Source organism: Phyllostomus hastatus, unplaced genomic scaffold, assembly GCF_019186645.2.
Source record: "Phyllostomus hastatus isolate PE091 unplaced genomic scaffold, TTU_PhHast_1.1 phas_contig_16, whole genome shotgun sequence".
NCBI classification, from domain to species: Eukaryota; Metazoa; Chordata; class Mammalia; order Chiroptera; family Phyllostomidae; genus Phyllostomus; species Phyllostomus hastatus.
The window spans coordinates 26,503,288-26,517,049 of NW_025333643.1; the positions used below are offsets into that span (position 1 = coordinate 26,503,288).

Sequence of the window (13,762 nt, forward strand, 5' to 3'; positions counted from 1 at the left end):
TCAATAAATAGCAAAGCTCACTCTTATTGATGGAAATTGCTTTCATTTCAGGAAGGCTAAATTTCTTTAAGAAACAGGAGTAAGGTGACACTGATAACATGCAATGAGAAAGGACATGTTATATTGGCTAACAAATCTTTTGACTTTATTGTACTCACATGCTGTTCATGTATCATCTCATTGAATACTGCTTGCATCCTCAGAGGGAAAAACAATCATTGCACCCCCTTTTTATAGATTCTCAATGAGACCTGAGAATTATGATTTCAAAGAGAGAAAAGTATTTGCCCTAGGTTGCTACTTAGTTTTAAGTAGAAGAATCTAATGTTAGAATTCTTAATCCTTGTTTCTCAGTTTATAAACATTTGGGGTTTGTTGAATACTCTCCATGTTTGGAAGAGTAACTAGCAAGAAATAACAATTTCATTTGAACTGTGCATAAAAGAAAGAATTCAATTGGTCTATATCATCACATTCAACTGGTGAGATAAAAATTCACAGCAGTGACTCACAAACCAAAGGAACAAGTCAACAGACAGCTTTTCTGTTTCACTGTTAATGGAAACGCTGGGAGCTGGTAGTCATACCTCTTCACTGGGCAGCAAGTTGTCATCTAATTTGAATGTGGTACCTACACGCCTTCTGACCTGAGGAGGTTTCTCACCTATGTTCAGTGGGTATTCCTTCGGCATTTTGCCTGTGAGCTCCTGTAGAACAAAATATAATTCAGAGGGGATGACAGACACTGGCTGGAGTTGTCAGACACAATTTGAGGAACACCCCCCGGCCTTGCCCCTCACAAAACAGAAGATACTCACAGCCTCCCGCAAACAGATTTTCTTAAGCTCCTCGACTTTTGCCAGGAGTTTTTCTTGCAACAGCTTTTCCTTCTTCTTGAGTTCAAGGATTTTCTCTCTCTTTTGTTCCTCACTACCTTCTGAGTCTTGAGAACCTGGAGAATTGGAAAAGGGGGTCAGGGAAAGTTTAAACAATGAATGTTTCCTTCCTTTTCAAAGGACAAAAGATTTTTAAGCCAAACCTGCTATTAAATGGTAGTTTTCTTCTGTTTTTCCTTATTTCTGAATATAATAAAAGAAAACTAGAGAACATTTTCTCATGCTTCTGGGCATCAAACATACCCTGATAATAAAATGTGCCTGAGCATTTTGGCACAACCATTTTAGAAACAATAATAAAATGCTTAACATTTTAGACCACTCAAGGAAAAAAATTAATTTTTCTGAGCAGGTGAGAAGGTTAGATGTTCCTTGAGGGACTTGTTTAGAATGTTCTTTCAGAAAGCAAGCAAGCAGGGCAAAGGAATGTTCTGTGCTTCAGTTTCACAAGTTGACAATGGGATTTCAATGGGGATATCCATTTTAGTGAAGTTATGTGGACTTAGTGATTAAAGATTTCAGATTCTGCATAGGAAGGGCTTGGGGAATCAATCACTGTGGAGGTGGAGTGGGGTGAGCATTCAAAGCTTTTTAGTCACATTTAATTTTGTATTAAATGGAGAATTAGACAACTGTCTGTATCAAAAACTAAGTATTGAGGTAAATAAAAAGCTGATGGAATTTACAGGGAGAAAATGTCTTTCTAAGCCACATCTAGGCACTCACTATCTTTGTGCATATTGTTACTTATGCAACCCTTTATAATTTAATATTTTACTTTTTGAAATTAGTTTAAAAATTTTATTCAAAACTGCCACATAGTGTAATTTTAATATGCTTATTTATTCCCAAAATAATGGTTTAAAATATACATTTAAAATTGGCTTACAACAACAGCAAAAAAAGTGAAATACAGTAAAGATCGCTTCTACTTTCCTTAATGCCAGAAGTTACCTGAGGAAATTAAGCTGCCATTGCTGGTCATAATGAACTGACTTTTTGCCTCTAGAGTGACCAGTTTGGAGGTTCTTGGAGTTCCCGTCTCTGTCAAATCCATTGCGATATCATCTAAACTTCTGGCTGAAGGAATTTTTGCCTATAAGATATACTACATTGTAATGGAATTCACTTATTTAAACCTATTTCAAATTAATATGATGAGTAAGTTACTATAGAATAAAAATGTCAACATGGAAGACAATTTAGAATTTTTATACATGTACTAAAAAGATACTGAAGCTTTGTAGCTAGAACGTATTAATAATGATGTACAATTCTTCCTTATGGTATAGTTCAATCATGAGCTTTAAAATGTCACCAGGGTATACCTACACGTATGCTGAAAAGTTGGCAAATCGTACAACTTTCGAATCAGGTTTTGTATAAGAAAATTCTTTAAATATAAGAAAAATTAAAATGGTAGTAAAGAAAATTAAGAACAAAAACCCATGTGCTTGCATCTTTTCTGAAACTGCTTATCTTTTGAACACAAAACAAATCCATTTCTGACAGTTAGAACCTCTTGTAGTCACTTACTTTGCTTTGTTTCCGATCCAGGTAAAACTGATGCTGACTAATTGCCATTACCCAGATGGACTTGATGAGAGAAGAGTTTGCATACCAGGTTTGCACAAAGAGGCCACTTTGCCCAAAGGCTTTTTTTGACACTGAAATCCTGAAAGATTAAGAAAAACATTCAAATTATTTGCCTCTGGTCCCAGCACAGCACAAAATATATCCAGTGAGTAATGTAGTAGAGCATCTTCTTAACTGTTTTTCCGCTGCCACACTCTCATGCTGACAGGGTTCTGATTTTCTCCTTTTATGACAAAGCCAAGAACACCTAGGTAATATCTCTCTGTAACACTAGCATATTAAAAATACATACACCCTCTCAAAAGCAGATAAGGGATAGTCAAATTAGGTTGTACTAAAACACTTAGTTAAAACCCTCATAAGCAGTCTGGAATAAATGTGATAATATTTTAGAGGTGCAGATCCATGGGATCAGCACCTTCCTCAAGGTGAAGGAGCATCTTGGATCTAGATAGACTTGTCTGGCTCACACATTATTAGAGGATGAACACAATAATATTGCCTGAAAGTATGCAAGTCCAAACCTGGTCCAGAGTGCTGCTTATGCACAAACCAGATATAAAGGAGGACAGGGTGAAAGAGGGAAGGATGAGGGAAAGGAGGGAGAAAGAGACCGATGTTCTTTGTAGGAATTTAGGTCATGATTTTTTTTAGAGTTGTGACAATTATTTATTCCCCCAACCTCTCACAGAAAAAAATATGGAACGCTTCATGAATTTGCGTGTCACCCTTGCACAGGGACTGTGCTAATCTCTGTATTGTTCCGATTTTATTATATGTGCTGCTGAAGCGAGCGTTCTTTGTAGGAATTTAGGCCATCTTTTTGTTAAGGGCTGTTTCCCCCATCCCTATTACCTCCAAACACTCACAAATGTACCTGAAAAGCAACCACTGAGGACTGATAAAGAATTGCTCAGAAGAGTTTGGAGAAACCAAAATCCCGACTTTAACGTTGATAACTTGGCAGCTATTTTTCAAAGTGATCAGGAATACCAGAATTTAAAATGAGCAAAGAACCTGAATAAACATTTCTACAAAGATATACAAATGGCCAATGAGCACATGAAAAGATGCTCAGCCATCATCAGTCATGAGGAAAATGCAAATCCAAACTAGAATAAGCTACTATATCACACCACCATGATGACTATTAAAAAAACAACTCAACTGAAAATAACAAGTATTAGGAAGGATGTGGAGAAAATGGACCCATATAAACTGCTGGTATGAATGGAAAATGGTGTAGCCATTTTGGTAAACCTTCTGGGCATTCCTCCAAAGGTTAAAGAAAGAGTTAGCCCTTCACCCAGTAGTTCTCCTCCCAGGTATTTACTCAAGAGAAATGAACACATGTCCATCCAAAAACTGTACATGAACGTTCATATCATTATTCATAAAGTCACTAGGACCATACAGAGAAAAAACTGTGATCCTCACCTCCGTGGGTCATGAACTTCAACAGCAAATTTTTTCTCACGGAAATATAAGTTCTCCAGCTGTTTCCATTGGAATAGCTAGTAAATTAAGAAAACAAAAACCACACAGCTTTAATTTATGTTGTTTTACTAAGTCTAGAAATCAGCTTAACAATCACATAATCAAGAAGGTGCACTAAGATTTAAGCATAAACATGTGATGCAGTCTCTTTACAAACCAACTACAAGCAGAAACCATTTTGTTCCTTTCTTTGTCAGTAATCTTTACCAACAACTCTTTGAACAATAAAATTAGGCAACTGTGGGGAATATGCCTACTATTTTTCCTGTGACTCAACCAAATAAAAGAGTTAGTAAGGAAATCCTCATAGATTCCAGTAAGCATATGCCTACTGATCAAAGACGCTGATAGCATATTTAAAAGAAAAGATATTCAAAGAGATGTTTCAATAAGACCACAGATTAAATATCAAAAGAAAGCAAAGTGAAAGTAAACCGGAACCCCAAGCAGGGGTGACTCTCCATGACACCAGTTTTCTTGCCTACAAATGTTCCCCTAAATGGAACAGAAACCAGGAACTGGACGCAGGGGTGGGGTAGGGTGAATGCAGGAGCTAGCTGCCCTTTTGGTTTCTGAGCTGAAGCCTCCAGTTTTTGTAAATGGAACCCAGTTCCATATTCCCACTGCTGATATTCTAATGCTGCACTCAGTGTTTTTTTGCCAGTTTATTGGGAGAAAACAGACTTTACTAGCACTGTGCTTTTGAAAACCACATAATTTGTAAAAAAGCAGCTTCACAGAACTGAGTGTACTGTGCTGTATTTTCTGGTCCCTTATGTTAGAACTTGTGCTAGCCTGAGCCTCATCTTGTCTCAACTTGGACGTCACAGAATTCCTCTACTCCATTTCTAGTCTTGATTATTAGGGAAATAATAGCAACAGTGATTTCATTCTATTATTAGACTTTGGCTGGATTTTAAAAATTATGTTCAAAGATTCTTCAAAGAGTATTTTCATTATCTAAATAACTGCTCTGCAATGTGCTATCAGTAAAACCATTTCCTGAAGTACAGGAACCAAAGTATTTCACAAACACGTAACCCTCATGTAAGGGAACAGCATGAGTTTAAGGGTCCTGTGCATATGCAGTCAGGAGACAAGTGTTCAAACTAGATCTGCACTCCTAGAGTGAAACACATCAGCCCACACTAAGACACATGCAGTCATCAGTAACTACAACACTCACCCAGGTTCAAAGAGTTATTAGTGAAAGCTTAAAGCTACATACCAGTTTCTTAAAATGTCCGTAGACTTGAGGCTTTCATTTCTTTTAATCCAGAGGTTCCAAAAATGGGTCAGAAATGTGAGGGAAAACCCTAAGGTTCTTTCTACCCCGCCCCTCCCAAACAGCAGCAGCACACAGTGAGCTCTGAACTGAGTTTCATAAGACACTTAGGTGTAACTCAGTTTCACAAAGTGAGCCTCCCACGGCTGACATCAGCAACTCTTATCAGGGGACACCTCCCCAGTTCCACTCCTTCTTCCGACCAGTGGGAGGGCAAAGTTCTCACCAGCAGATTTTCCCAGAAGAGAGACTCATTTTTTTAAATGGGGTACAGTGTGGATTCAGACGATCCTCCTGGGAAGTAGGTTGCTCTCCACACAGGTACATATTTCACCGGAGCTGCTCAGGGAGCCATTTGTACGGAGTTCCTCACCCTGGGCACGAACAGGTTCTACAGGAAGAGCCACAGCGCAGCGCAGCTGTGTTTTCCTTTGCGTCCATTCCCACACACATAAACATGAGGGCCTGACTTGAAACACGATCTCTGAAAGCCACCCCCTCCCCTCAGTACTTACAAACTGAAATCCTAGCTCTTTTGCCTCCATTTAGCCAGTCCCTGGCTTTGAGAGCAAACGTGCCTCCTACAAGCAAAACCCTACTTAAAAGGTGAGAGGCTTCAGTTTATTTAAAGAATCTGAAATAATTGGATGGCAACTGGGTTTGCAAAAGAAGTCCTGGGGATGAGATTTTATGTCTGAAAGGCAAAGACATTTCCCTACCTGAAATTGTAAAAGTTTATGCAAAATGTGATTTCATTTATGTGCCTGTAATAGTGAATTGGAATTGCCACTAGGCAATTCCCACTAGGGCAGGGATGGTAGAATGTACAAAGGGCAAGTAGTACAGAAAACTTCATTACCAGTAATGTTTTATTTTTTTATTAATAAAAATAAGATGAAGTAAATATGACAAAATATTAGTATTTGTCAATTTAAGTGGTTATGTAGGTATTGTCATTTTCTTGGTACATCTGTATTTTTTAAAAAATTAAAGGAAATGAAAATTTCTCAAGTTAAAATGATATGCTTACATAAAGTGAACATAGATCAGTCTATTTTATACAATAGTGTGATGTCCACCTCCTAACCATTTAAGAGGACTCTGTTTTAGACACTTATTATCACTGTCATTCTTATCAATGTCTGAGGTTGCTAGGAAAATACTTGTAATTGTGGGGGCACTAGATTCAGCTAGCAGCTGGAAATAGTCTACTTTTTCTCTTGAAATTCCTGAAATTATTCTTCTATTGGGCTTTTATATTGTTTTTGTGCTTTTGACCTCAGAAAGGCAGGATGAAACTGAAAATGACAATGGAGCTGACATGAAGTATTCTATGGAAAGACTGAAAGACTGCCCATGCAACAAGGCCTTGTATGCAGCAGGCAACTGACTAATTTCATTCCCTTCCTTTTTGCCAGGGTTTTCTTTGAAGGATAAGTAAGAGTCCCCTCCATGCTCCTGTCAAAATCATGCAGATATTTCAGAGCAATGAAAGGAGAAGGGGAAATTGATCAAAGAATTATCCACCGGGCTGACCTAATTTGTTGGGGCCTGTGCATTAGAGAAATGGTCTGTAATGGAATAAGGAATATTCTAAATCACCTGAAATATGAAGGGGCCTTAAAGAAGTCAAAGCTCAAAGGTAGGAGGCAAATTTTCTATTATTTCAAGAATAACTGGTGCCCATAGGATTATTACCAGGTATAATGTCTTAAGGGTATGACATGACTACTATATATATTATTTATGCATGTGTATGTATATAGACACATTTGTAATTCTCATATTAAAATTGAAAATAATGTTTTGTCCAAGCCCAAATTACCATTTTTGGAGATTTAAATGTGTTTTATTTGCCTTGCAACACAAAGTTAAGAGTATGAAATGGGACTGTTTTCTAAAGTGATCATTAAATAAGCATTATAACCATCAATTATTAGTATTTATTATTGTTTATGTGATAGTCACTAGTAGATATAAGTTATAAATTGTACAATTTTTAGAATTTATGGTGAAAATACTTATGTGGTAAAAATAAAACTATAAGTTAGGTCTCCAGATTTCTTCCTACCCAAGACCAATCTAGAATAACCAGTTATGCCCTTCAGCATCAAAAGAAGGAAGTAGATAACAACAGATGAAATAATAGCTGGGATTAATTTTGAGACCATTAAATAAATAAATAAAATAGGAAAAGTAAAAGAGAAGCAATATGAACAATGTTATTAACAAAGAGATAATCAAAAGCTACAACAGGAAGAAAACATATCCTAAGGTCAATAATCATTCTGTCTTAAACAAGCAAGTGTCACCCGGGCTAGTGTGCCTCAGTGTATTCAGCACCAGCCTGTGAAATGAAGGGTCAGTGGTTTGATTCCTTGTCAGGGCACATGCCTGGGTTGTGGGCCAGTTCCCCAGTTGGCGGCACGCAGGAGACAACTGGTCAATGTTTCTCTCACACATCAATGTGTTTCTCCATCTCTTTCTCCCTCTCTTCCCCTCTCTCTAAAAAATAATTAAATAGCCCTGGTTGGTGTGGCTCAGTGGATTGAGCGCTGACCTGTGAACCAAAGGGTTGCCAGTTTGAATCTCAATCAGGGCACATGCCTAGGTTGTGGACTGGGGCCCCAGTTGGGGGTGCATGAGAGGCAACCACACATTATTTCTCTCCCTCTCTTCCCTTCTGTCTAAAAATAAATAAAGGAAATCTTTATTTGCTTACTTAAGTAAACAAATAAATAAAATCTTTTTAAAAATTGTCAAAATTTAAAAAAATTGATGCAGAAAACCAAAGCAGACTCAAACCCTATTCTGAAAGTGAACTTATGCAAAATATTACATAATCAGAATAAATTCCTTTTATCCTTAGATGTAAAGGAAGTTGATGATTTTAGAATAATTTGCCTGCATTATTATACTTAATTTAATGAAATGCATGGATTGAATATTTAAGCTATTTTCTTGAAATCTACAATCAATTTTTTGGTTAGATCCCTCTGTTATAGACTTAAAAGAACCAGAAGAAATCACCTGTTCCTCATTCCCACCCCACAGTTTCAATGGTTCCTAAATACTAGAAACTACTGTCAAATTTTATTACAAGACTACAAGGAAAAGCAGAGGGACTTTTAAGAGACAGGGTGATGCATACTTCAGTAACTCATGGAGTCAGTTATTCATTCCTCTTGAGTCAACAAATATTTCTTGTCCACCTTCTATGTGAGAGGTCCTGTTATTGTTGGCGAATAATGGGCAGGTCCCCTCCCTTGTGGGGCTTACCTGAACCAATTGGACCAAGTCAAACTGCCTTGGTTTGCATTCTGGTTCCACCATTTGTGTTTTATTTTGGCAAATTGCTTAACTTTCCAGAGTCTCAGTTTCCTCATTTGCAAAGTGGGACCAACAGCACCTGCCTCAGAGGGTTGTTGAAAGGTTCGGTGAAATTATGTCTGTGAGACACAGCCCAGTGCTTGGCAGAGAATAAACATTTGGTAAGTGATAAAGCTAGTTGTATTTGTTAGGACTCTCAGTCCAGTTCCCTAATTTTATCCTGCCTTTGTGTAGATGGAGGACAGACACTTAATAGCAGAAACAGAACAAGAAACAGCTACCTAGATCCACTATCTGTCTTTCTGCTGATGAGAAACAGCCAGGTTATTTTGTTGACACACCTGTATCACTCAGGCTTCCAATTCTCTAAGTTTCACTCTTTGTAAAAACTTGTATATCTGTTGGTCTCATTGGTGGTTTCTGAATACACCCTCTAGGTAGGAAATGTGTTCACTTGTCCTGCTACATGGAGGTCACAGAGGTGGAGGGAGAAGCGGGTCAAGGGCATGCCCCACAGGGAGATGCAAGGCAGCAAGCTCCTTCCTGTCTTGGGTACCCAGTAAAGAAATGTGCCCCAACAGGTTCAAGAGTGCTGAGGAGTGTGCACTTGCCACCAGCCAGAGGGACCTCCTGGGTTAATGAAAGACAGAGAAAAAGTCACAGACATAAAGGATCAAATTGTCTATTTAAATCTTGACCAATTGAAAGTAGATAACACAGAGAATTAACACTAGGCAAGGACAGGAGAGACATCATCAGAGGCTTGGTTGTTTTTTTTTTAAATAGCACTTATGATATAGGTAAATAATTTAAGTATAAAATACTCAAAATAACTAAATGTGGGCTAGTCACAGCTGCAGGGTGCAACTGTACATCAATGACTCACAGGGTCATCCCATGCTATAAACTGAAGAAAACCAAATCATGGTATCATTGATTTATTTATTTTGTATTAAAAAACATTATACTTGGTGAATATACTGTTTATGAACCAGCTAGTGGATCTGTTTGGTCTTCTGAAGTACCACAAAAATAGAATTTTGCTGGATTATGGGGTTTTAGAAAGCCACATTGACCTACTTTGTATCTACCCAGCCATTCTTCTATACATCAAATATTACGTGACTGAGATTGTGTCTTCCCAACAACCCGATAGGAAGTACTGCTTTTAATCCCATTTTACAAGAGAAAACTAATACTCAGATATTAAATTAGCCAAAGTTACATACCTAAACAGGGGTAGAACCGGGATTCACAGCAAGGCACACCCAGGCTCTAAAACCCCAGTGCCTAACCACAGCCCACCATCCTACCTGTCTCACAAGTGTGTTCTATGCACATTTGTTACATTAACAAAAAAAGAAAGAAAAAAGGAGTAACTCCCAGTTCTAACTCACAGGAAAAAAAAGCATCAATTGTGGCATTTGTAGAAAAGGACACTGAGTCCCTACCATTTTACTTAGGCTGGTGGTTCTCAACCAATGATGAATTTGCATCACTCCCCATCCCCACCTACAATCCCAGGATATCTGGAGAGGTCTGGAGACACTTTTGTTTATCACACTGGAGGGGAGGGTGCTACTAGCATCTTGTGAGAGAGGCCAGGGATGCTGTGGAACATCATAGCATGCTCAGGGCAGAATTATCTGGCCCAAAATGTCAGAAGTGCAGAGACTGAGAAACTGACTCAGAGGATAACTTTTGGTGATGAAACTATACTGTGGTCAGTAGAGTGTATTGCTGAGGAAGATAACATTTTTGCTTTAAAAAATGAAGTTTGGAGTTCTATTTTTCTCAACTAGGTAATGCCTTAGGAACAAATGGTTGTTCAGATTGTTTTCTAAATGAAGATGTTACCTACCAGAGGGACTTATGACACCTGATCAGACCAGAAGAGGGCCTGCTATCAGTGTCGGGTGTGCTGAACTCAAGTTTCATAACATACCCCAATGATACACACTCAGGTAGTGAAAATTATTTTTCACATATAATATCATAACCCTCCATACATAAATACCACATCCAAAATGCAAGGAGTAAACCATTCTGAATATTTTTTTAAAGATTTTTAAAATTTATTTTTACTTTTAGAGAGGGAAGGGAGGGAAAAAGAGAGAGAGAGAGAAACATCAATGTGTGGTTGCTGGGGGCCGTGGCCTACAACCCAGGAATGTGCCCTGACTGAGAATCGAACCTGTGATGCTTTGGTTCACAGCCTGCGCTCAATCCACTGAGCTACACCAGCCAGCCATTCTGAATATTTTTTAAAAAGTTTAGATGAAGAAGCTCTGGGTATCAGGATACACATAAAATAACAATCTAACCGTCTAGTAGGATGTCATCTCCCCCAGATTTCCTCTGTGGCTGAATGTCTAACCTTCCAGGCTGACCTCATGCTTTCCTGTCTGTATGTGCCTCAAAACATTGACTGCATGCATGTGGTACAACCATAGTTGACCAGTTGCTCACAGGCACCTCTGTGGTTCTTCCAGATGTTTGTAGCTGGCATCCTTCCTCACAGGTTGATACCTAGTCTGGTTATTAAATATCTTTAACTAAATCCCTAATTTTGAATATGATTCTGTCTTTCCAGATAGACTGTCACATCCTTGATGACAGGGACTTGGCTTTTTCCTTAAATAAGATAAAGAATAAAAAGTACTAGCTCAAGGCCCTTGCAATCAGAATGGTATCAATAAATTTAAAAAAACCTTTGTACATTGCACTATCTTGCTAGAAATTTGTTCTTGAAGGTTGAGTGAATTAAAATGAAACCAATCTTTAGTCATGAGCATGTATTGAAGAAAACTTTACCATTTATGCACCTTCATCAAACAATTTTTCACAATGACTTATGTACTATTTGGTTTTCTCTGCATTTGGGCTAGTCAACCCTATTAAAGAGATATGTTTCATTTTTCTCTATGTGCCAACAATTCAGCCATTGTCAAATGCCTGGAAATATAAGATAATATGAAATAATGAAATCTAACGGCTTTGCCTATCCAGCAGGCATTTCTCTTCTTCACATATCACCCTCAGTTTCTATAAGGATCACTCTTGCTCTGTAAGCTCTAACTCAGTGGTCTCCCTCAGGTATTATAAGGTGCTGACCTCCTTCCCAGCAGCAAAAACTGTTCTCTAACTAGAACATGCCAACCTATTCCTCACAAGCCTGATTCCTTCTCACCGTTCATATTTCAACTTAAATGTCACCTTTCCCGAGAAGCCTTCCCTGAACACACCAAATGTTCTTCATCCATCCCATTATTGTCCCACTATCTCATTTGGTTGACTAGTCAAAATTTATAATCGTCTTTATTTCTTGCTTATATTTTCTCATTAACTACCACCCCCCAAAAACACTTCAAAGGAAACAACACAGTGTGACAAAAACTACTTATCACCCTCAAAATCTGTTTTCCTTCCTTCCTTTTAGTAATAGAACACCTTGAGGTATGGCTTTGCCATGGCCACCTAGAGACTACCTGCCCCAGCCTCGCTTGCAATGAATGAGACTGGGTGATTTATAAATAATATGGCTTGCCTGCCTTGGATTCTTTCCATTTGCCTGCTGGTTTTGAAATGAAAATGGATATTCACCAATTCCCAACCAATTCTCTGAGATTGTCTTGTCTTAGAAGAGCTGCTGAAAAACCTAATTGTGATTACTGTGGGAGGGAAAGAGAAATACCAATTCTGTCCAGTAAACTTTCTATAGAGTATTGTGTGAAGGGAAAATATCTACACAGTGAAGGAATCCACTAACTCATTGGGTCCTCAGAATAATCTCTGAGGAGCATAGTACAGACAGAGTTATCTGAACTTGACAATTGAAAAGTAAAAACCCAGAACGGTTGAGTGACAGCTCCAGGTCAGCCAACTGGTAAACAGGAGTGCAGGACCGGTTCTTATTTCAAATCCAAGCAACAGGATTTGAGTTCTCCACCCACTGATCCTGCAAGAAGTTTTAACAGTCAGGTTGATTTTTGGTGTGGCTGAAACTTAATTATACACTTTATAGACAGGATTGACCGGTCTCCAGCTGACATTTGGTGATTCAGTTTTTTCCCTCCACACCATCCTGTGTTTTGTATTGATGCAGAGAGTGCAACTGGACAGCACACGTTCTCTTCTACAGTTAACCTCATCCAGCATTTGAACAGCATTAGAAGAAGCATCCTAACTGAGATCCATGGTGATGTGATAGTTGTGGGAAAAGCAAGGGGAAGTTAGAAATGATCAAGATAGCTCTGCTTAGAAAAAACAACCAAGTCACTCTGAGTTTAAATGAAATAAACCCTGTACTTTTGTGATAAAGAAACAGAAAGACATTTGTGCTTATTACTTAATTCATCTTGCTCTAGGCATTTGGGAATTCTAATAGTTAAAAAAATAATCAGTTAACTTAAGGCTGAGAACCTTTTCTCCCCACCCTGAAATGCCCTGGGATGATTATAAGACTTTCTCTGCTTGTTATAATATAGAAAGACACTGATCTCAAAAGGCCTTTTTGTCCCACCACTTTGTATGACACTTTGACTAGCATGAAATTTTTCTTTCTCTCATCTCTGACTGGTTCTGCTTTTCCCAGGTGAAATAACTTGCCAGAGGGATAAAAATCAGTCATGACATATACTTTAATCAGCCACTGACCCACTATCTGCTTTGTGAAGAACAGACATTTTCCATGAAGTACTGAATAAATAATAAAAACCTAGAAGAAATACAAGTCTGCAATTTTTCTTTTAAAAGTAAAACTTCATTGCTTTTAAGATCAAATGTCCTATATTTGAAATTCAGTTGAGTTTTGGTGTGTTTTCACAGTCCATGAGTCTCCAATGACACATTTTATGCACAAAGGGAGGATTAAAAAAATTGCTTATGATCTGAACTTCTAAAACCTTGAATTTCTGTGTTTTGTAACTCGGAATTTTACAATTTTCTCTTAATTTGCATCATGCATTATTGCTAATGAATTGGGAGAGGCAAAGTGCTTACCAGTCTCAAAGCAAAAAATTTGACTAGTAGGACTAGTAGATGGAGCATAAGGGCTGTGGGCTTACAGCAATGTTGGGTCTTTTTCTATCCAAATAGTGATCCAAGGATATTTCTCTTACCCTTCTTTATAGTCACTCTCCCTCACTAACCAGTTATA

At 38.1% G+C, this 13,762-nt stretch overlaps 1 protein-coding gene and 1 pseudogene across 3 annotated transcripts in view; both read right to left on the bottom strand.

The window, feature by feature from the left end:
- FRMD4B (FERM domain containing 4B) overlaps positions 1–13,762 on the bottom strand; it is a 449,639-nt gene that overhangs the window by 17,919 nt on the left and 417,958 nt on the right. For all 3 annotated transcript variants that reach the window (XM_045832345.1, XM_045832346.1, XM_045832344.1), the window contains exons 12-16: positions 3,930–4,006; positions 2,433–2,571; positions 1,851–1,992; positions 819–952; positions 588–707 (exon numbers count right to left, since the gene is read on the bottom strand). In XM_045832345.1, the coding sequence (XP_045688301.1) occupies positions 588–707; positions 819–952; positions 1,851–1,992; positions 2,433–2,571; positions 3,930–4,006 (612 nt within the window). The remainder of the gene's footprint in view (positions 1–587; positions 708–818; positions 953–1,850; positions 1,993–2,432; positions 2,572–3,929; positions 4,007–13,762) is intronic.
- On the bottom strand, positions 3,186–3,285 carry LOC123814617 (annotated as a pseudogene).